At 39.0% G+C, this 23,748-nt stretch overlaps 1 protein-coding gene across 5 annotated transcripts in view; it reads right to left on the bottom strand.

Moving 5' to 3' along the window:
• Positions 1–11,468: 11,468 nt before the first annotated feature.
• magi2b (membrane associated guanylate kinase, WW and PDZ domain containing 2b) overlaps positions 11,469–23,748 on the bottom strand; it is a 119,491-nt gene continuing 107,211 nt past the window's right edge. For all 5 annotated transcript variants that reach the window (XM_079501004.1, XM_079501006.1, XM_079501005.1 and 2 more), the window contains 4 exons: positions 19,414–19,633; positions 17,930–18,073; positions 17,494–17,632; positions 11,469–15,040 (listed from right to left, as the gene is read on the bottom strand). In XM_079501004.1, coding sequence (XP_079357130.1) covers positions 14,325–15,040; positions 17,494–17,632; positions 17,930–18,073; positions 19,414–19,633 — 1,219 coding nt within the window. In that variant the 3' untranslated portion in view covers positions 11,469–14,324. The remainder of the gene's footprint in view (positions 15,041–17,493; positions 17,633–17,929; positions 18,074–19,413; positions 19,634–23,748) is intronic.

Raw genomic sequence — 23,748 nt, 5'->3', positions numbered from 1 at the left:
AGACATTTATAATGGGGCTCAATGGCAGATTTTGGCACGTCAAAAAGTCACTTTCACCTAGAAACTCCATTCACACTTTTTATAATTCAGCTTACTGTGGAGACACATGTTGGAACTTTTTACTTTGAAATGTTTTGTAGTTTCTGAGTTATTTAACTTAAACGCCCAATGCATTCTCAATGGCAATACACAAACTTTGTCATGCTACTATAGTCCTACATACTTACACCTAGAAACCCCATCCAAACCTATTTAGGTTCATCTTACGGTGGACATGTTTGCCTGAAAAGGAATCTTTGAAATGTTTCATAGTTTTAGAAATATAGTGCTTTCCAATTTGAGACATTTATAATGGGGCTCAATGGCAGATTTTGGCACGTCAAAAAGTCACTTTCACCTAGAAACTCCATTCACACTTTTTATAATTCAGCTTACTGTGGAGACACATGTTGGAACCTTTTACTTTGAAATGTTTTGTAGTTTCTGAGTTATTTAACTTAAACGCCCAATGCATTCTGAATGGCAATAGCACAAACTTTGGCATGCTACTAGTCCTACATACTTACACCTATAAACCCCATTCAAACCTATTTAGGTTCATCTTACGGTGGACATGTTTGCCTGAAAAGGAATATTTGAAATGTTTCATAGTTTTAGAAATATAGTGCTTTCAAATTTGAGAAATCTATAATGGGGCTCAATGGCAGCTCTATGGCACGTAAAAAAATCACTTTCACCTAGAAACTCCATTCACACTTTTTATAATTCAGCTTACTTTGGAGACACATGTTGGAACTTTTTACTTTGAAATGTTTTGTAGTTTCTGAGTTATTTAACTTAAACGCCCAATGCATTCTCAATGGCAATACACAAACTTTGTCATGCTACTATAGTCCTACATACTTACACCTAGAAACCCCATCCAAACCTATTTAGGTTCATCTTACGGTGGACATGTTTGCCTGAAAATGAATCTTTGAAATGTTTCATAGTTTTAGAAATATAGTGCTTTCCAATTTGAGACATTTATAATGGGGCTCAATGGCAGATTTTGGCACGTCAAAAAGTCACTTTCACCTAGAAACTCCATTCACACTTTTTATATTTCAGCTTACTGTGGAGACACATGTTGGAACCTTTTACTTTGAAATGTTTTGTAGTTTCTGAGTTATTTAACTTAAACGCCCAATGCATTCTGAATGGAAATAGCACAAACTTTGGCATGCTACTAGTCCTACATACTTACACCTATAAACCCCATTCAAACCTATTTAGGTTCATCTTACGGTGGACATGTTTGCCTGAAAAGGAATCTTTGAAATGTTTCATAGTTTTAGAAATATAGTGCTTTCCAATTTGAGACATTTATAATGGGGCTCAATGGCAGATTTTGGCACGTCAAAAAGTCACTTTCACCTAGAAACTCCATTCACACTTTTTATAATTCAGCTTACTGTGGAGACACATGTTGGAACTTTTTACTTTGAAATGTTTTGTAGTTTCTGAGTTATTTAACTTAAACGCCCAATGCATTCTCAATGGCAATACACAAACTTTGTCATGCTACTATAGTCCTACATACTTACACCTAGAAACCCCATCCAAACCTATTTAGGTTCATCTTACGGTGGACATGTTTGCCTGAAAAGGAATCTTTGAAATGTTTCATAGTTTTAGAAATATAGTGCTTTCCAATTTGAGACATTTATAATGGGGCTCAATGGCAGATTTTGGCACGTCAAAAAGTCACTTTCACCTAGAAACTCCATTCACACTTTTTATAATTCAGCTTACTGTGGAGACACATGTTGGAACCTTTTACTTTGAAATGTTTTGTAGTTTCTGAGTTATTTAACTTAAACGCCCAATGCATTCTGAATGGCAATAGCACAAACTTTGGCATGCTACTAGTCCTACATACTTACACCTATAAACCCCATTCAAACCTATTTAGGTTCATCTTACGGTGGACATGTTTGCCTGAAAAGGAATATTTGAAATGTTTCATAGTTTTAGAAATATAGTGCTTTCAAATTTGAGAAATCTATAATGGGGCTCAATGGCAGCTCTATGGCACGTAAAAAAATCACTTTCACCTAGAAACTCCATTCACACTTTTTATAATTCAGCTTACTGTGGAGACACATGTTGGAACCTTAGACTTTGAAATGTTTTGTAGTTTCTGAGTTATTTAACTTAAAACGCCCAATGCATTCTCAATGGCAATACACAAACTTTGGCATGCTACTAGTCCTACATACTTACACCTAGAAACCCCATCCAAACCTATTTAGGTTCATTTTACGGTGGACATGTTTGCCTGAAAAGGAATCTTTGAAATGTTTCATAGTTTTAGAAATATAGTGCTTTCAAATTTGAGACATTTATAATGGGGCTCAATGGCAGATTTTGGCACGTCAAAAAGTCACTTTCACCTAGAAACTCCATTCACACTTTTTATAATTCAGCTTACTTTGGAGACACATGTTGGAACCTTTTACTTTGAAATGTTTTGTAGTTTCTGAGTTATTTAACTTAAACGCCCAATGCATTCTGAATGGAAATAGCACAAACTTTGGCATGCTACTAGTCCTACATACTTACACCTATAAACCCCATTCAAACCTATTTAGGTTCATCTTACGGTGGACATGTTTGCCTGAAAAGGAATCTTTGAAATGTTTCATAGTTTTAGAAATATAGTGCTTTCCAATTTGAGACATTTATAATGGGGCTCAATGGCAGATTTTGGCACGTCAAAAAGTCACTTTCACCTAGAAACTCCATTCACACTTTTTATAATTCAGCTTACTGTGGAGACACATGTTGGAACTTTTTACTTTGAAATGTTTTGTAGTTTCTGAGTTATTTAATTTAAACGCCCAATGCATTCTCAATGGCAATACACAAACTTTGTCATGCTACTATAGTCCTACATACTTACACCTAGAAACCCCATCCAAACCTATTTAGGTTCATCTTACGGTGGACATGTTTGCCTGAAAAGGAATCTTTGAAATGTTTCATAGTTTTAGAAATATAGTGCTTTCCAATTTGAGACATTTATAATGGGGCTCAATGGCAGATTTTGGCACGTCAAAAAGTCACTTTCACCTAGAAACTCCATTCACACTTTTTATAATTCAGCTTACTGTGGAGACACATGTTGGAACCTTTTACTTTGAAATGTTTTGTAGTTTCTGAGTTATTTAACTTAAACGCCCAATGCATTCTGAATGGCAATAGCACAAACTTTGGCATGCTACTAGTCCTACATACTTACACCTATAAACCCCATTCAAACCTATTTAGGTTCATCTTACGGTGGACATGTTTGCCTGAAAAGGAATATTTGAAATGTTTCATAGTTTTAGAAATATAGTGCTTTCAAATTTGAGAAATCTATAATGGGGCTCAATGGCAGCTCTATGGCACGTAAAAAAATCACTTTCACCTAGAAACTCCATTCACACTTTTTATAATTCAGCTTACTGTGGAGACACATGTTGGAACCTTAGACTTTGAAATGTTTTGTAGTTTCTGAGTTATTTAACTTAAAACGCCCAATGCATTCTCAATGGCAATACACAAACTTTGGCATGCTACTAGTCCTACATACTTACACCTAGAAACCCCATCCAAACCTATTTAGGTTCATTTTACGGTGGACATGTTTGCCTGAAAAGGAATCTTTGAAATGTTTCATAGTTTTAGAAATATAGTGCTTTCAAATTTGAGACATTTATAATGGGGCTCAATGGCAGATTTTGGCACGTCAAAAAGTCACTTTCACCTAGAAACTCCATTCACACTTTTTATAATTCAGCTTACTTTGGAGACACATGTTGGAACTTTTTACTTTGAAATGTTTTGTAGTTTCTGAGTTATTTAACTTAAACGCCCAATGCATTCTCAATGGCAATACACAAACTTTGTCATGCTACTATAGTCCTACATACTTACACCTAGAAACCCCATCCAAACCTATTTAGGTTCATCTTACGGTGGACATGTTTGCCTGAAAATGAATCTTTGAAATGTTTCATAGTTTTAGAAATATAGTGCTTTCCAATTTGAGACATTTATAATGGGGCTCAATGGCAGATTTTGGCACGTCAAAAAGTCACTTTCACCTAGAAACTCCATTCACACTTTTTATAATTCAGCTTACTGTGGAGACACATGTTGGAACCTTTTACTTTGAAATGTTTTGTAGTTTCTGAGTTATTTAACTTAAACGCCCAATGCATTCTGAATGGCAATAGCACACACTTTGGCATGCTACTAGTCCTACATACTTACACCTAGAAACCCCATTCAAACCTATTTAGGTTAATCTTACGGTGGGCATGTTTGCCTGAAAAGGAATATTTGAAATGTTTCATAGTTTTAGAAATATAGTGCTTTCAAATTTGAGACATTTATAATGGGGCTCAATGGCAGATTTTGGCACGTCAAAAAGTCACTTTCACCTAGAAACTCCATTCACACTTTTTTTAATTCAGCTTACTGTGGAGACACATGTTGGAACCTTTTACTTTGAAATGTTTTGTAGTTTCTGAGTTATTTAACTTAAACGCCCAATGCATTCTGAATGGCAATAGCACAAACTTTGGCATGCTACTAGTCCTACATACTTACACCTATAAACCCCATTCAAACCTATTTAGGTTCATCTTACGGTGGACATGTTTGCCTGAAAAGGAATATTTGAAATGTTTCATAGTTTTAGAAATATAGTGCTTTCAAATTTGAGAAATCTATAATGGGGCTCAATGGCAGCTCTATGGCACGTAAAAAAATCACTTTCACCTAGAAACTCCATTCACACTTTTTATAATTCAGCTTACTGTGGAGACACATGTTGGAACCTTAGACTTTGAAATGTTTTGTAGTTTCTGAGTTATTTAACTTAAAACGCCCAATGCATTCTCAATGGCAATACACAAACTTTGGCATGCTACTAGTCCTACATACTTACACCTAGAAACCCCATCCAAACCTATTTAGGTTCATTTTACGGTGGACATGTTTGCCTGAAAAGGAATCTTTGAAATGTTTCATAGTTTTAGAAATATAGTGCTTTCAAATTTGAGACATTTATAATGGGGCTCAATGGCAGATTTTGGCACGTCAAAAAGTCACTTTCACCTAGAAACTCCATTCACACTTTTTATAATTCAGCTTACTTTGGAGACACATGTTGGAACTTTTTACTTTGAAATGTTTTGTAGTTTCTGAGTTATTTAACTTAAACGCCCAATGCATTCTCAATGGCAATACACAAACTTTGTCATGCTACTATAGTCCTACATACTTACACCTAGAAACCCCATCCAAACCTATTTAGGTTCATCTTACGGTGGACATGTTTGCCTGAAAATGAATCTTTGAAATGTTTCATAGTTTTAGAAATATAGTGCTTTCCAATTTGAGACATTTATAATGGGGCTCAATGGCAGATTTTGGCACGTCAAAAAGTCACTTTCACCTAGAAACTCCATTCACACTTTTTATAATTCAGCTTACTGTGGAGACACATGTTGGAACCTTTTACTTTGAAATGTTTTGTAGTTTCTGAGTTATTTAACTTAAACGCCCAATGCATTCTGAATGGCAATAGCACACACTTTGGCATGCTACTAGTCCTACATACTTACACCTAGAAACCCCATTCAAACCTATTTAGGTTAATCTTACGGTGGGCATGTTTGCCTGAAAAGGAATATTTGAAATGTTTCATAGTTTTAGAAATATAGTGCTTTCAAATTTGAGACATTTATAATGGGGCTCAATGGCAGATTTTGGCACGTCAAAAAGTCACTTTCACCTAGAAACTCCATTCACACTTTTTATAATTCAGCTTACTGTGGAGACACATGTTGGAACTTTTTACTTTGAAATGTTTTGTAGTTTCTGAGTTATTTAACTTAAACGCCCAATGCATTCTCAATGGCAATACACAAACTTTGTCATGCTACTATAGTCCTACATACTTACACCTAGAAACCCCATCCAAACCTATTTAGGTTCATCTTACGGTGGACATGTTTGCCTGAAAAGGAATCTTTGAAATGTTTCATAGTTTTAGAAATATAGTGCTTTCCAATTTGAGACATTTATAATGGGGCTCAATGGCAGATTTTGGCACGTCAAAAAGTCACTTTCACCTAGAAACTCCATTCACACTTTTTATAATTCAGCTTACTGTGGAGACACATGTTGGAACCTTTTACTTTGAAATGTTTTGTAGTTTCTGAGTTATTTAACTTAAACGCCCAATGCATTCTGAATGGCAATAGCACACACTTTGGCATGCTACTAGTCCTACATACTTACACCTAGAAACCCCATTCAAACCTATTTAGGTTCATCTCACAGTGGGCATGTTTGCCTGAAAAGGAATCTTTGAAATGTTTCATAGTTTTAGAAATATAGTGCTTTCCAATTTGAGACATTTATAATGGGGCTCAATGGCAGATTTTGGCACGTCAAAAAGTCACTTTCACCTAGAAACTCCATTCACACTTTTTATAATTCAGCTTACTGTGGAGACACATGTTGGAACCTTTTACTTTGAAATGTTTTGTAGTTTCTGAGTTATTTAACTTAAACGCCCAATGCATTCTGAATGGCAATAGCACAAACTTTGGCATGCTACTAGTCCTACATACTTACACCTAGAAACCCCATTCAAACCTATTTAGGTTCATCTTACGGTGGACATGTTTGCCTGAAAAGGAATCTTTGAAATGTTTCATAGTTTTAGAAATATAGTGCTTTCCAATTTGAGACATTTATAATGGGGCTCAATGGCAGATTTTGGCACGTCAAAAAGTCACTTTCACCTAGAAACTCCATTCACACTTTTTATAATTCAGCTTACTGTGGAGACACATGTTGGAACCTTTTACTTTGAAATGTTTTGTAGTTTCTGAGTTATTTAACTTAAACGCCCAATGCATTCTGAATGGCAATAGCACACACTTTGGCATGCTACTAGTCCTACATACTTACACCTAGAAACCCCATTCAAACCTATTTAGGTTCATCTTACGGTGGGCATGTTTGCCTGATAAGGAATCTTTGAAATGGTTCATAGTTTTAGAAATATAGTGCTTTCCAATTTGAGACATTTATAATGGGGCTCAATGGCAGATTTTGGCACGTCAAAAAGTCACTTTCACCTAGAAACTCCATTCACACTTTTTATAATTCAGCTTACTGTGGAGACACATGTTGGAACCTTTTACTTTGAAATGTTTTGTAGTTTCTGAGTTATTTAACTTAAACGCCCAATGCATTCTGAATGGCAATAGCACAAACTTTGGCATGCTACTAGTCCTACATACTTACACCTATAAACCCCATTCAAACCTATTTAGGTTCATCTTACGGTGGACATGTTTGCCTGAAAAGGAATATTTGAAATGTTTCATAGTTTTAGAAATATAGTGCTTTCAAATTTGAGAAATCTATAATGGGGCTCAATGGCAGCTCTATGGCACGTAAAAAAATCACTTTCACCTAGAAACTCCATTCACACTTTTTATAATTCAGCTTACTTTGGAGACACATGTTGGAACCTTAGACTTTGAAATGTTTTGTAGTTTCTGAGTTATTTAACTTAAAACGCCCAATGCATTCTCAATGGCAATACACAAACTTTGGCATGCTACTAGTCCTACATACTTACACCTAGAAACCCCATCCAAACCTATTTAGGTTCATTTTACGGTGGACATGTTTGCCTGAAAAGGAATCTTTGAAATGTTTCATAGTTTTAGAAATATAGTGCTTTCAAATTTGAGACATTTATAATGGGGCTCAATGGCAGATTTTGGCACGTCAAAAAGTCACTTTCACCTAGAAACTCCATTCACACTTTTTATAATTCAGCTTACTGTGGAGACACATGTTGGAACTTTTTACTTTGAAATGTTTTGTAGTTTCTGAGTTATTTAACTTAAACGCCCAATGCATTCTCAATGGCAATACACAAACTTTGTCTGCTATAGTCCTACATACTTACAACTAGAAACCCCATCCAAACCTATTTAGGTTCACCTTACGGTGGGCATGTTTGCCTGATAAGGAATCTTTGAAATGGTTCATAGTTTTAGAAATATAGTGCTTTCAAATTTGAGAAATCTATAATGGGGCTCAATGGCAGATTGTGGCACGTCAAAAAGTCACTTTCACCTAGAAACTCCATTCACACTTTTTATAATTCAGCTTACTGTGGAGACACATGTTGGAACTTTTTACTTTGAAATGTTTTGTAGTTTCTGAGTTATTTAACTTAAAACGCCCAATGCATTCTCAATGGCAATACACAAACTTTGGCATGCTACTAGTCCTACATACTTACACCTAGAAACCCCATCCAAACCTATTTAGGTTCATCTTACGGTGGGCATGTTTGCCTGAAAAGGAATCTTTGAAATGTTTCATATATAGTTTTAGAAATATAGTGCTTTCAAATTTGAGAGATTTATAATGGGGCTCAATGGCAGATTTTGGCACGTCAAAAAGTCACTTTCACCTAGAAATTCCATTCACACTTTTTATAATTCAGCTTACTGTGGAGAAACATGTTGGAACTTTTTACTTTGAAATGTTTTGTAGTTTCTGAGTTATTTAACTTAAACTCCCAATGCATTCTGAATGGCAATAGCACACACTTTGGCATGCTACTAGTCCTACATACTTACACCTAGAAACCCCATTCAAACCTATTTAGGTTCATCTTACGGTGGGCATGTTTGCCTGATAAGGAATCTTTGAAATGGTTCATAGTTTTAGAAATATAGTGCTTTCCAATTTGAGACATTTATAATGGGGCTCAATGGCAGATTTTGGCACGTCAAAAAGTCACTTTCACCTAGAAACTCCATTCACACTTTTTATAATTCAGCTTACTGTGGAGACACATGTTGGAACCTTTTACTTTGAAATGTTTTGTAGTTTCTGAGTTATTTAACTTAAACGCCCAATGCATTCTGAATGGCAATAGCACAAACTTTGGCATGCTACTAGTCCTACATACTTACACCTATAAACCCCATTCAAACCTATTTAGGTTCATCTTACGGTGGACATGTTTGCCTGAAAAGGAATATTTGAAATGTTTCATATTTTTAGAAATATAGTGCTTTCAAATTTGAGAAATCTATAATGGGGCTCAATGGCAGCTCTATGGCACGTAAAAAAATCACTTTCACCTAGAAACTCCATTCACACTTTTTATAATTCAGCTTACTTTGGAGACACATGTTGGAACCTTAGACTTTGAAATGTTTTGTAGTTTCTGAGTTATTTAACTTAAAACGCCCAATGCATTCTCAATGGCAATACACAAACTTTGGCATGCTACTAGTCCTACATACTTACACCTAGAAACCCCATCCAAACCTATTTAGGTTCATTTTACGGTGGACATGTTTGCCTGAAAAGGAATCTTTGAAATGTTTCATAGTTTTAGAAATATAGTGCTTTCAAATTTGAGACATTTATAATGGGGCTCAATGGCAGATTTTGGCACGTCAAAAAGTCACTTTCACCTAGAAACTCCATTCACACTTTTTATAATTCAGCTTACTGTGGAGACACATGTTGGAACTTTTTACTTTGAAATGTTTTGTAGTTTCTGAGTTATTTAACTTAAACGCCCAATGCATTCTCAATGGCAATACACAAACTTTGTCTGCTATAGTCCTACATACTTACAACTAGAAACCCCATCCAAACCTATTTAGGTTCACCTTACGGTGGGCATGTTTGCCTGATAAGGAATCTTTGAAATGGTTCATAGTTTTAGAAATATAGTGCTTTCAAATTTGAGAAATCTATAATGGGGCTCAATGGCAGATTGTGGCACGTCAAAAAGTCACTTTCACCTAGAAACTCCATTCACACTTTTTATAATTCAGCTTACTGTGGAGACACATGTTGGAACTTTTTACTTTGAAATGTTTTGTAGTTTCTGAGTTATTTAACTTAAAACGCCCAATGCATTCTCAATGGCAATACACAAACTTTGGCATGCTACTAGTCCTACATACTTACACCTAGAAACCCCATCCAAACCTATTTAGGTTCATCTTACGGTGGGCATGTTTGCCTGAAAAGGAATCTTTGAAATGTTTCATATATAGTTTTAGAAATATAGTGCTTTCAAATTTGAGAGATTTATAATGGGGCTCAATGGCAGATTTTGGCACGTCAAAAAGTCACTTTCACCTAGAAATTCCATTCACACTTTTTATAATTCAGCTTACTGTGGAGAAACATGTTGGAACTTTTTACTTTGAAATGTTTTGTAGTTTCTGAGTTATTTAACTTAAACGCCCAATGCATTCTCAATGGCAATAGCACAAACTTTGGCATGCTACTAGTCCTACATAGTTACACCTAGAAACCCCATCCAAACCTATTTAGGTTCATCTTACGGTGGACATGTTTGCCTTAAAAATAATCTTTGAAATGTTTCATAGTTTTAGAAATATAGTGCTTTCAAATTTGAGACATTTATAATGGGGCTCAATGGCAGCTCTATGGCACGTCAAAAAGTCACTTTCACCTAGAAACTCCATTCACACTTTTTATAATTCAGCTTACTGTGGGCACACATGCTGGAATTTTTTACTTTGAAATGTTTTGTAGTTTCTGAGTTATTTAACTTAAACGCCCAATGCATTCTCAATGGCAATAGCACAAACTTTGGCATGCTACTAGTCCTACATACTTACACCTAGAAACCCCATTCAAACCTATTTAGGTTCATCTTACGGTGGACTTGTTTGCCTGAAAAGGAATCTTTGAAATGTTTCATAGTTTTAGAAATATAGTGCTTTCAAATTTGAGAAATGTAATGGGGCTCAAATAAAACTGAACTGAATATTATGTTCAAAGTGATTGTGAATCTGTGCCTTCATACTTTAACCCAGAAACGTAATAGTTTTACTTGTTGAGCTCAAGACAAAGACTATTTTTCTGTCACTGCCAAAGATATAGAATGATATAGATACCGGTAGGTCATGAGTGCCTTATTTGCATACTCACAGCTGACTAGTTTGCTGGGAGATTGATAATGGTAGTATTGATCCCATTCAAACATCAAATAAACGTACCATAGGGTATATACTATATATAGGCCCTTGTGGATTAATTTCATCCACTTCTGTGTATAACAATGAATGGAAATATCTACAGTATACTATACTTTCTTGTTCAGTCTTTACTTCTTGGTCATGGTCAATTAGAATTACTCTCAAGAATCTGGACTCCTCCTGTTTGTTTGTGGCTAAAGGGCTCATATAGACTCCATCCAAACTGTGCCTTTATGTAAAAGACTTTTGGTAATGAGATTGATAGGGTCAATAAATAAATCTGAACATGTGGTCTCATGTGATCTGAAATCTCAAGTGTTCTTAGTGTGTGGAAAAAACAACCTCTGCAAAAAAGAATATTTACACCATGTCAAGAGTTTATTTGACAGTATTTCAGAATATCTTTCAGTAAACAAGTTTTTTTTGTTTTGTTTTTTAGCAAAATGTAATATATCCGTACTGTCGCATTTCATAAAAATAGTTGTTCACGTCTTTGAAACTACAGTATCAATGATACAGTAAACCATATCTGTAGGAATACAGCTGTACAGGGTGGATAATACACGATTAACACTACACAGTTATACTTGATCTCGATGGGGATTCATCAACGTGCCATCCTTCACAGATTCCAATATAGCTTTTTTTCTGTATACAAAATCACCCACAGCAGGCAGGGGGCAGCCTCCACAGAGGGCTAGATGACATATGCTTTCACCTTTTTTTTCTTCTTTTTTTTAAAACGTTGACATACAGTAAACATTTTTTTACAGCCTAACGACACACCTGTGACCTCTTGTTAAAGGTAGGTATCACACTACAACACTGGTCTTCGGCTGCTTGGTCATGTCACGATCGATGTTGTATAAAAAAGAAAACAATGATGACATGTTTACTAAATGCATATTTTGGTCACGTTTTGGGTATTGCCACAGCTCCCTATTGTTTTAGAACTGCTGTTTATGTCATGCACTAGCAATTTCTTTTTTGGCTGCCACTAAAATTGAAAGGGTCAGTCAAAAATGAAGTCAGCGGCAAACTAGCCTGAGTGAACCACTCGGGTTGAAGACTTGGTCAGCCATTAAAGTACAATCTCAGACAGTATGCCAGTTTATGAGGTCCAGCTCAGGGTGCCATCATACTGCATTCAATTATTTTTAAACCTCATATCTAGTTCTCGTCTGCACCAGGGGACTGTTGGACGAAACTAGGGTTGCCCCAATCCGATTGGGACATCTCTAGACGAGACAGATTTTTGTTACAGTAAGTTTAAATGAGGGCAAACATCCTACTGATAGTAATGGATAACAAAATAACGAAATGCAGTATTAGTGACTTCATGTTGGGTTAATTCAGTTTAGCAGCAGCATGCCTTTAGTTTACTCTATTCCAGTAACATACAGTAGTCTACTTGTTGACTCCAGCAGATCATCATTCCCATCATCAATTAGCATTGGCACCAGGAAGCACTAATGCGAAGTTGGTATATCGTCTCCATGATATGAATATGTTTAAGCATTAAGTGAGACTTGCTTGACAGAAAACCAAAAGCCTTCTTGATTGATAAAAATGTGTGATGAAACTGTAAGATGTATGTGTAATATGTACTACTGTCCCGGAGGACTCTCCGGGCAGAGGTGCTAATTCTACACGCTACATATTATCCCTTTTTATAACACTTGATTGGGAAAGGGCAAACGCTGATACAGGCTATATACTGTATTAATGGAGAGTGCATCATTATAATTGTACATATCTTGGGGTTTAATCCAAAGACAAGCAGGCTACACCACCTACACTTCTGCTGATATGTGAGTACTGCCTAAGCAAAGTAAAGGACTCCCCCCAAACAAACAAACAAACAAGAAACAACAGACTAGCAATCACAATGGTTATCAGCTAGTTTCAGTAAGGCACTCCGCCCCACCTCATGTCCGACCAATCAGCATCCTCTTTTCCACACCTACACCCCCTCCCACAGTGACATGGTACACATAGCACAGTAAAAAAGGTGTAGTAATGGGAAAATATAGAATGGTCTTTTTTTTTCTGTTGTGCGATAGATAATACAATAGCTCGATTCTCTGGATGGTGAGCGCATAACTGATTGGTGACAAAGTACACGGAACAGTGATATGAGATCTTCTCGAAGGCAGCTGCTTTGCTTTTTTTGTTTTCTTTCTTTGACCACTCAGAAGTTCAATTAGAATAATGGGAAAAATATTTTGATTTCACGTGGACTGGGTGCCAAACGCTTCGTGTTCCACAGAGGATATTATCCTCTCTACGACTGAACTCTACCTCTAAAATATACGTGAGTCTCTGTATAATGACGTGGTGGTCTACATCCATGCATGGCATGAGAGCGCTGCCGTCCTCAGCGGTCTGCCGTGGTTGGCTTCCATACAGTCTTTGATATGTAGTTATAGACGAGGCCGTGGAAATATGGATCTTAAAATACATACATTTTCTTTTAATCTCTTTACATTGTATCTAACTACAACACTGCCTCCCAAAAAAAACCAGGAAAAAACAAAAACAAAACACCAACAGGTCTGTTTTTTGCGATGACCAAATGTTCATATTTTCCCACGTCTTTACATGTACAGTATTTGATATAATGTAAGAGCTAACATATGTCTTGTTAACAACAGGGCTGTCTTTTGTGTTAGTGCAGTGTTGGAACTCGTGTTTTGAAGAATTGCCAATGTCTTTGCCCCTGTCTCCAGGTGGATTGGGAGTACCATTCTACTCTACTGCACTGACCGAAGGTAGCACAGTAGTAAATCTCTCAAATGTACATCTCTCTCCTCAGAGAAGCCCATGTGAGGTTACTCTGCGCTAACCGTTCAATCTGAGCCCGATATGGTTGAGGGATTTTAAAGGAACACGTTAATGGCTACTACTCAGAACCACATCATTTGTAATCAGAACTTCAAGTCCAAAGTCTGAAATGTCTGAATAATTGGAGTAGCTCCCAAACGTGTTATAATTAGCTATATCTTTTTAAGGTGGCGGGTGTACTAATCATCTCATAAGAAGATGTGAAACAAACACAAAATATGATTTCATAAGAAGGTGGAGGGAAAAAATGGGGTAAGACGGATCTTTAGAAAGTGGGCGATGGAGATTCCTCGATCTCATTATGGACTGAACGGGGAAGCCTGTATAAAGCCAGACGGGTTTCATCCAGTCCCAAACGACCAGCTAGATCTATCTGCTCACCGTGGAGGTCCAGGACCTCAGGGTGCCGGGCAGTTTATCGGACCCAGGGACGTTCCAGGGTCCAGGGGACACAGCTGTGCTCCTGGCTGCGGGGACCTCCACACCTTTAGAGGGGCAGCAGATCCTGCTATGGGGCCCGTTGGCCCCCCCTTCTTCTCTGGGGAGCAGCGGACCTCTCTGCTCAAGCCTCTCCTGGAGGTTGACTCGTCCGTCCCCGGTGCGGTCCCCACTGCCCAGAGTGCCCCCGTTCAAATTCACACTCAAATACGGGTCCCAGGGCCACACGGTGCTGCTGCTTATAGCCTGTGTGTGTAGGTCCTTTCTCTCACAGCAGGGGGTGCTGGTATCCCTTTCTCGTCTTTCAGTAGACCTTCCCCGGGTGGCTTTAGGAGGCAAAGCCCGTGGTTGGCTGTCTTCCGGTCCCCCTTCCACCTCCCCGGGCCCTTGTGGGGTTCCCTGCCCCCTGGCGGTATACCTCTGCTGCTGGGTGGGCCTGCCACCTGTGGCCCCTCTTAGGGAGCCAGGGTCTGTCGGCTGTGGAACCTGGCCTGCCATGCACACTGTAGCCTCTAGAGGGAGTTGGTGGGGGGCATCTGGGACTGAGGCTGGATGGGATGAGAGCAATGGGGTGGGCTGGGGGTCAAGGGTCACTTCCTGCAGGGAAGAGTGGGCTGTAGGAAGGGCATCCCAGGGGGTGGCACCGTCTGTTCGGGGGGACAAGGAAACAATAAAGCAGCCGAGCGGTATGCACATAGCATATACGCACACATAGGGCCCTATCTTGCGCCACCTACTATTTTGACATTTAAAATAGTTCAACTAGCCGATCTACATCGACACGTTGTGAGCTTGTAGATCGGCTATTTGAACTATTTTAACCCATTCTGGGTGGGAACCCCTTTTGGTGTTTTACCCCTTCAGGACGGGAACCCCTTTCTGGGTTCTTGTTGCTACAGTATGTACAGTACCGGAAAATATAGCAACATAACATGTTTGAAACTTTTGAATAAACATTTTAAATTTTCAGAAAACTTAGGTTGGTAGAAGGCGTTTAAAAAATGGCAAATAACTTTAGGGATAAGGGGTAAGGGGTGGCGCAAGATATAGCCCTATAATCTATTATATGTGAAGAGAGTAGATTGAGAAAAGAGAGATGCATGCACACACTCAAACAGTCAGTAAGGCACCACATACGAGCACTTTGTCACAGAAATATACATGCAACAAAATGTGAGCAGCACACACCCTTTTATATGTAGTTCTCTATGTTGATATGCTAGAACAAGAATGTAGTCATGTTATCACCCAGCAACAGGCACCACTACATTGTCATTATCCAGGCAGGCAGAGGGTCACAGAGGGCATGAAGACGATACACGTTTTCTCTCAGGAGAGACTGTTTTGTAGCGAGTCTGACCCTAGCTAGGCAGCACTGAGATGATACTACTATAAAGAGACTACTTCAAGCCAACTTCATGTTTGAAGTTCACCTGTCCTAGAGGTTCAGCTCAAACCTCAATGTTTTTGCTAGCACAGAAACATGAAATCTTGCTCGCGCCCGCACGCACACACACACACACCCCGCCTGTCTTCAAATATAAAATTGCACGCGCGCGCACGCGCGCGCACGCGCGCACACACACACACACACCCCGCCTGTCTTCAAATATAAAATTGCACGTGCGTGCACACACACACACACACACACACACACACACACACACACACACACACACACACACACACACACACACACACACACACACACACACACACACACACACACACACACACACACACACACACACACACACACACACACACACACACACACACACACAGCCTGTCTTCAAATATAAAATCATGCCAACATGCACACGCTCACTTATCCACACAGTAAAAAACACACAAACAAAACAATCCTTATGGAAAGAGACGTGCAGTTTTCACAAACCGTGTCTTTAGAGTGGCCCATTAGGAAGAAATATGGGGAGGCTAGTGAGTCACCTTTCATGCACATGGAGAGGTTGGAAGGTACCATTCCTAAGGGAAGGCAAGTAGAAGCCTATACTAATCATTAGACTTAAAAGCTGTGGGGTTAACACAAATTAGGCTAATTTATAATTTGTTGTGCGACAAGGCTGAAAACGGCAGATTTTCAACTGATTTTCAGTTGAAAATCTGTCATTTTCATTGAGTGATATCGTTGTACAACAAAGTATAAATGCACCATTAGGCTGAAAGGGCTTTTAGCGCAACAGATTGTTAAACAAAAGCTTTGAACATCTTTTAGACGAGGCAAATTTCAGACAGCATGACAGAGGATGTAAAACTGTAGAGCAAAGAGAGCAGCGCTGAAACACATTGAGGTTAGTGTTATTGTGCTTGTTAGTATATTGTATATCCTTTGATTGAACATACGTACAGTAGCAGTGTCAATTTACTAAGCAACTATGGTTTAGAAGACATCATGGCGTAAAGTTTAATTCTTAGTATGCATAGGACAGAAAAAGAGAAGACAAGACAGAGAGGGAGAAATTGCAGAATAGTGTAGAGGAGGAGTTTATACATGGCTGCATGATGGTGTCGCTCATCGAAAATAACAGGTTTCCGACGAGCAACACCGTCGTGCATTAGAGTATACTGTACATTAAAGGAGAATTCCATGCTAGAAGGCTTTCTTACCTTTATTTGTAGTTGTTACGTCCCCACCAAAGAGGTCCAGGTGTTATTTTGTGCAAAAGCTCCTTATTGGCTATTTCCCCTACCATAAGCCCTAAATGAATTGCATTGAATGTGAATTGAATGGGGCTATGGGGTGTTGTGCTAATTCGCTTATTTCCATCGCTCAAAAATATTATTTTTTTGTATATATCCTCTCTTCATAATGTAAATAGTATCCCAAGCGGTACACTTTACTACTTATTTCGATGGAAATAAGCAAATTAGCACAACACCCCATAGCCCCATTCAATTCCCATTCAATTCAATGCAATTCATTGAGGGCTTATGGTAGGGGAAATAGCCAATAGGGAGTTTTTGCACAAAAAACACCTGGACCTCTTTGGTGGGGACGTAACAACTACAAAGAAAGGTAAGAAAGCCTTCTAGCATGGAATTCTCCTTTAAGCTTTAAGCGTGTGTCAGGAACACACACCATATTCTGGCACCTGCCCCGTGCCTCTCTTCAGCAGCAGCCTGACCCGTCTACCCCCCGCCTTGATGAGTTCAATGGCCCGGGCATGAGTCATGTCCCGAGTGCTGTCCCCGTTAATCTCTATGATCTGGTCCCCAACCTGTGACACACAGGAAGACAGTGCATGTACAAAAGATTATGTAAAAGAATAGTCGTTTTCAGAGAGTATTGGGGTAAAGTGATATAATGACACATGCAAGTATCTGACAATGTGTAAGGTCACAATACCAACTTTGATGAGGCAGTATTGTTTTGTTTTAAAAATATACGGTTTTCTTCATTTCCTGAGTTGGTTTCTGCCCGACAGCAGAGATACTGTATGCTGTATAAGAAGTCAAGAGTGCAGAACAAAGGTAGCCGGGCAGAGTGAGCATGGGAAATATCAGTGTGGCCTCACCCTCATCCTGCCATTCCGTATGGCGGGGCCGTCTTCAGCCAGCCGCAGCACAAATAGGTCCATCTTGTACTCTCTTCCCCCTCGGATGCTGAACCCAAAACCCTTCACACTCTTTTCCAGCTCCACTGTGAAATAGTCAAAGTCCTGCAAGAAAAAGACGGAGACAGTATGTACTGTATAACATGCGCACACTGAGCAAGTACAGTATATATACTGTATATGAAGCTAACCCAAACTGACAAAATGAAATACAACATAACTGTAGTGCAGCAGTAGCATACGTTTCATTACTAAATTAGAGCTTGACTGTTATTAGCAAAATTAATTCTGTCAGCCCCAGTCACAAAGGATACTGAAAAAAATAAACAAAGAAAATCCTTAACGCACTTCTCCTCAGGATCCCTAGCAAGAGCCTTCAAAGGCTCCAATACATCCAGAACAGCGCTGCTCCTGATGAGAGTGCGTAAATACACACCCATCCTCCGCTCACTCCACTGGCTCCCTGTCTCATTCCGCACTGAATACAAGATCTCCCTACTAACCCATCAGTGCATCCACGGCAGCGCTCCCCCCTACCTCAAGGAACTACCGGTAGTCACCCTTCAACCCTCAACTAGCTCCCTCCGCTCCTCAAACACAAACCGCCTCAAACCAATCAAGACAAACCTGCGCACCATGGGTGACCGGACCTTCTCTTCAGCCACCCCCGAACTGTGGAACGCCCTCCCCACTCACCTGAGAGCACCACAGTCGGTTGACTCATTTAAGAGAGGACTTAAGACTTTCGTTATTAACAAAGCATTTTTATAGCCTGCCATTTTGTTTTAAATGTAGTGTTCCCGTTTCTTAGATGTTTTTAATGATGTGATGCTTCTTATGTTTTTATCTTTTGCACATTGTAGCACTTTCTGAAAAGTGCGTTATAAATAAAATCCATTATAATTATTATTATTATTATTAAGTCATTTTTAAGGATTACAATCATGTAAGTGATTAGTACTACTACTGCGACTACTCAAGAATCAAGGTTTATTTGTCACCATACATGTAACAACACAATGTTGTTCTGGAAGACTGTGCTACCAACTTCAATAACAATATACAAGATAAGAATCATAGTTAATACTCTTTTAATATTGTTTTATGAATAAAATAACATGACTTTCTATGATACCAGAGAGTCCCAAAGATACATATTATATATATGTAAATATGCAAATGTCTTTGTCCTGGGCACCATACAGACCTCCAACCTTCACTCATGGGAAAGTGTGAGGATTTATATTGGTATTGATGTTGATATCAAACCTTTCCGATTGCATAAAATAAAAATACAGATATATAATAGATTTATAATAGTTATAGTTTTGGTACTTGATTGATTGTGCCCCCGCATCCCACCACTTGAACCCTAGCGATGCTAATGTTCAAGTGGTTAACGCTGAACACATGATGTGAACTTGCAACGTGCAGCGCAGCTGTACCTGTGGTCTGAAGTCCGGTGGGAGTCCCAGAGGGAACTGTGCAGCCGCAGGGTGTTGTCTGAAGTCCAGCAGTCCAGGCGGGTGTCGGTAGTCCAACGTCGGTGGCTGCCGGTAATCAGCCACGGGCGGATGACGATAGTCAACTGGAGGTTGCCGGTAGTCAGTGAATGGAGGCTGGCGGATGTCAGGTTTCACATCCTGTCTAGCTTTCACCTCAGACCTGCGGGTCAAACAGGGTAGATTGGTAGTACAAGATCGGAAATAAACCATCACCCTTGGGGTACAGCAGACAGCAGATGCTTCTCTTAAGGCTAGCAGGCAGTCCATTGCTCTTGCTATTGTTTTTCTTGAGGGAGATTGATGGTAGATGTGTTGGGAGTCTTTGACAGCAAAGAGAGCTCTCACAGGGACATACTCACGTCAAACCAACGAGCACAACCACAACAATGGTGAACCGTTTCCTCCTGGCGGCCACGGTTTGTAAATTTGTGCCCCTCAAAAAAATAGATGGCTCTGCCTGCACTGCCCCACCTGATTTCAATGTTTTCTACTCAGCGCTGTCTGTGGTTGAATGAGATTCTAAATTTGTATCGGACAACATCAAGTGAAACGTCGTTGTGCAAATAACCAGTGGCAGGTTTGATTTCGAGGCTGATATGAATCGTGTGCAGCTTGAAATGCCGTGGCAGCTCCCTCCCTCTCTCTCTCTCTCTCTCCCTCCCTCCCTCCCCCTCTCCCTCTCTCTCTCCCTCCCTCTCTCTCTCTCTCTCTCTCCCTCTCTCTATTTCTCAGAGACTCAGCCATCTCTATAGCTCCAATCATCACCCACATAATAAACCTCTCCATCAAACAGGGACAGGTACCCCATGATTTCAAGCACAAGAAAGGGAGCAAATTAGACCCCGGCAACTACCACCCTATTTCTATTCTTAGCTCCATCTCGAAAGTGATGGAAGAAATAATCTATGAACAGGTTGAAAAGTATCTCTTGCCACTAAAAAACGAATGTACGAATTCCAATCTGGCTTCAGAACATTCCACTCCACTGACACATGCCTCCTCTATTTGAGTGACCACATCAAACACGAGGACGTGGATGCTGGCAAATACTGCACTTGGTTAGAGTGGGTGACAATATTATCACACCTAGGTTCCATCCTGGAGGCAAATCTTTCCGGTGATAAAATGGCCACCAACATAATCAAAAAAGTCAACCAAAGATTCCTATATAGGATCTCTTCTATGGTCAACAAAAACACCTTGAAGACCCTAACAGGAGCCCTATGCACCTCTTGCATGCACCTCTTGGTACCACAGCACCTCAAAGGCCCTTAAAACAAGGCTCCATACTTCCCAAAACAAACTGGTCAGGTTACTACAGTACATGGCCTCACTCCCCAAACCCACCTGGAATGGCTTAGGGTTGATGACAGAGTACAGCATTTTGCAATGGTTCTGGTCCACAAGATTCGATACACCACCAAGATACCCATGTACCTGTCTAAATACTTCCTTAATGTCAACAAAGTCCACACCAACAACACCAGAGGGGGTTCAACAAACCATGTGCAACACAGATTCGGCACAAACAAGGGACTAAATTAATTTCGCTCCTATGCCACCAAAATGTGGAACGCCCTACCAACAGTCACTAAGACATGCGAATCTCATGACTCCTTCAAAACCGCTCTCAAAAGGGCACCTATGGACGGCTGCAATTCGAAATCTGAATCCCCCACCCACCCCTTTTCCCCTCACTGTATATGTTTTTTTCCCCTTTTTACCTCCTCTATGATGATTTCCTGTTTATGGCTATATAGAAGTGTTTATTATTTGTACGTCTCTAAATGTTATGATGAATTGAACATGGTGAACCCTATTGTAAACAAGTGTAATGCTTTTGTGTCGTCCACAGTTAACAGTTTTGTATTGAGTTGTGCTTGAAATGTACTGTAATTCTCCAATCTGTTAATATCCTTCAATCAATCAATCTCTCTCTCTGATAGGGTAGGGGGAGAGACGCTGTTTATTTAGCGTCACCTAACCAGTTAAAATGAAACTATTGTAACAGACTGAAGCCTCCCAGTATTGTATGTGGGTGTCACAAGTTCAGGGCGAGCACTGTATGCATGTACAGAATTCTGCTTTGCCAACTAACTATTATGCAATCTTTATCGACCAAAAAAAACTGGCTGTCTACATGCCGACAAAAATGTCCTGCAAGGGTCCAACACGTCCAATTGACTTCCAACGTTTTTTTCGGTAATAATAATGGAGCATTTCACAAGTGAAGGTAACAGAACAACTATTAAACTCCACAACCCAAGGACGTGTGTGTCTGTGTGCGTGCGTGCGTGAAATAGATTATGACAAAATGCTGGATAATATTAATGTGTAGGCTATCGAAATGAATTAAAATACTAATAGTAACAAATACTTTAATTCATGTAAATGAACTAAAGTCATTAGTCATTACTGAAAGTCCAAACACAATTCATCTTCAATGACAATAAAAATAAAATAAAACCTTGAATCTGTGAATGCTGTGATTCATGTGTAGTGCTGAATGACAAAAATATTGAGAGTTTGAGACCAATATGATATTATTGATAATTTGCCAATAGATTATTTTGTCAAATACACAGGTTACATATTACTGATATATTTATACTGTACTTGTACTATGTAATGTAACATTTCTGTTACATTACATGTTATTACCACATTAAACACCTGTGCAAAATCTCATTCTTTCACTTCAGAAACAGAGGCTCCAGTATATTCAGAACAGTGCTGCTAGGATCCTGATGAGAGTGCAAAAAATATGAACATAACGAAAACGATGATTAAAATCATTGTTTTATTTCATGGCCTGGTATTTGGCCTTTGTGCACACCAAAGGTTGGCCTTGACCCTAAAATTCACGCCTGGTGGTAACATTCAAAATTTCAATGTCTGCGATCAGCCAATTTCAGAGATTCACAATTCTTCTCTGCAAAATCAGGACCCTTAAATCAATGTGCCTGTTCATCGCGCATGTGTGTACGTGTATGTATGTATACGCAGCATAGGTGTTGATTGACAAACATCAGCCTCAGCGTTAAATTCAGACACGCAATAAAGAACATGATAAATGTCTATGCAACCACAGAATTTTATCTGGTGAAAACCGGGACTGTTGAAATGAAAACCGGGACATATTAGTATATTAGTAGTACAGAAATGTGTCAGAGTTTGAAATTAAGATAATCCCAGACTTGGACAAACCGGGATGTCTGGTCACCCTAATCAGGACCCATGTCAAGGGTGCAGCAGGCTTTAAATATTATTATTGATGAGAATTTATGGTCTGATTTGTGTCATGACAGCCTCTCTGCTACTGTCAATTCTAGGTATAGACTGACTCTGACTCATTATAATTTTCTCCACCAACTTTATTATACACCTCAAAAGTTGCATGGGTACAAACCTGAGATCTCAGATTTATGTTTTAGGTGTGGTAAGGAAGAAGGATCATGTTTGCACTGTACATGGGAATGTGATATTTGTGATACACTGGCTAAAATTATAGATGCTCCCTTCTCGTTGTACCCTGAACTTTGCCTCTTAGGAAACATCACTGCAATCAGTGCAAATCTAGAAGACAAAATCACATTTATAGAGGTTGCACGAAAGGGTTTGAATTTGTTTTTGAAGATTTGGCAACCTTATTTGAATTATATGGAAAATTTGCCCTTACCTGTATCAGAAATGTTATAAGTTCGTTATTTTTCAGCTATCTCAGTCTGGATCGATTGCTTCCGGAAACAACTTTTTCTCTATAGTAGATTTGTCTCTTCTTGTTTTGTTTTGTTTTGTGTTTAGTTTTTTCCACGTTTTTTGTATTTTATTGTATTATTTATTTTGTATAATATTATTATTATTGTTATTATGCTTTAACTGTGCTGTCTTCTATGTATGTGGGTTTGTATGTGTGGAGGGGAGAGGGCTGTGGACGGGTGGTCTGTGTATTTTGTGAAAAATTTAAAATAAGATATATATAAAAAAATCACACCCGTGTGAACTGAGTGGTGTAAGGTCTGTCTGACGTAATGAAATCATGTCTGACGTAATGAAATCACACCCGGGTGTGATTTCATTACCTGGCTTTGTTTGTGCAGAAAATATGAGCATGGTTGCTATGTTCACCCTGTTCACCCAGGTGTGATTTCATTACGTCATTACAACAGGGTGAACATAGCAACCATGCTCATTTTTTCTGCACAAAAAAGCCAGTTGTAGGAGTGGTTTAGCCAGTTGATGCAATGGCTTTTAGCAGCCGCCTGCTGCACCCCT

Source organism: Electrona antarctica, assembly GCF_951216825.1.
Source record: "Electrona antarctica genome assembly, chromosome: 5".
Taxonomy (NCBI): Eukaryota; Metazoa; Chordata; class Actinopteri; order Myctophiformes; family Myctophidae; genus Electrona; species Electrona antarctica.
Note: the sequence above shows the minus strand (reverse complement) of the source record. Positions and strands in the feature narration are given on the sequence as shown.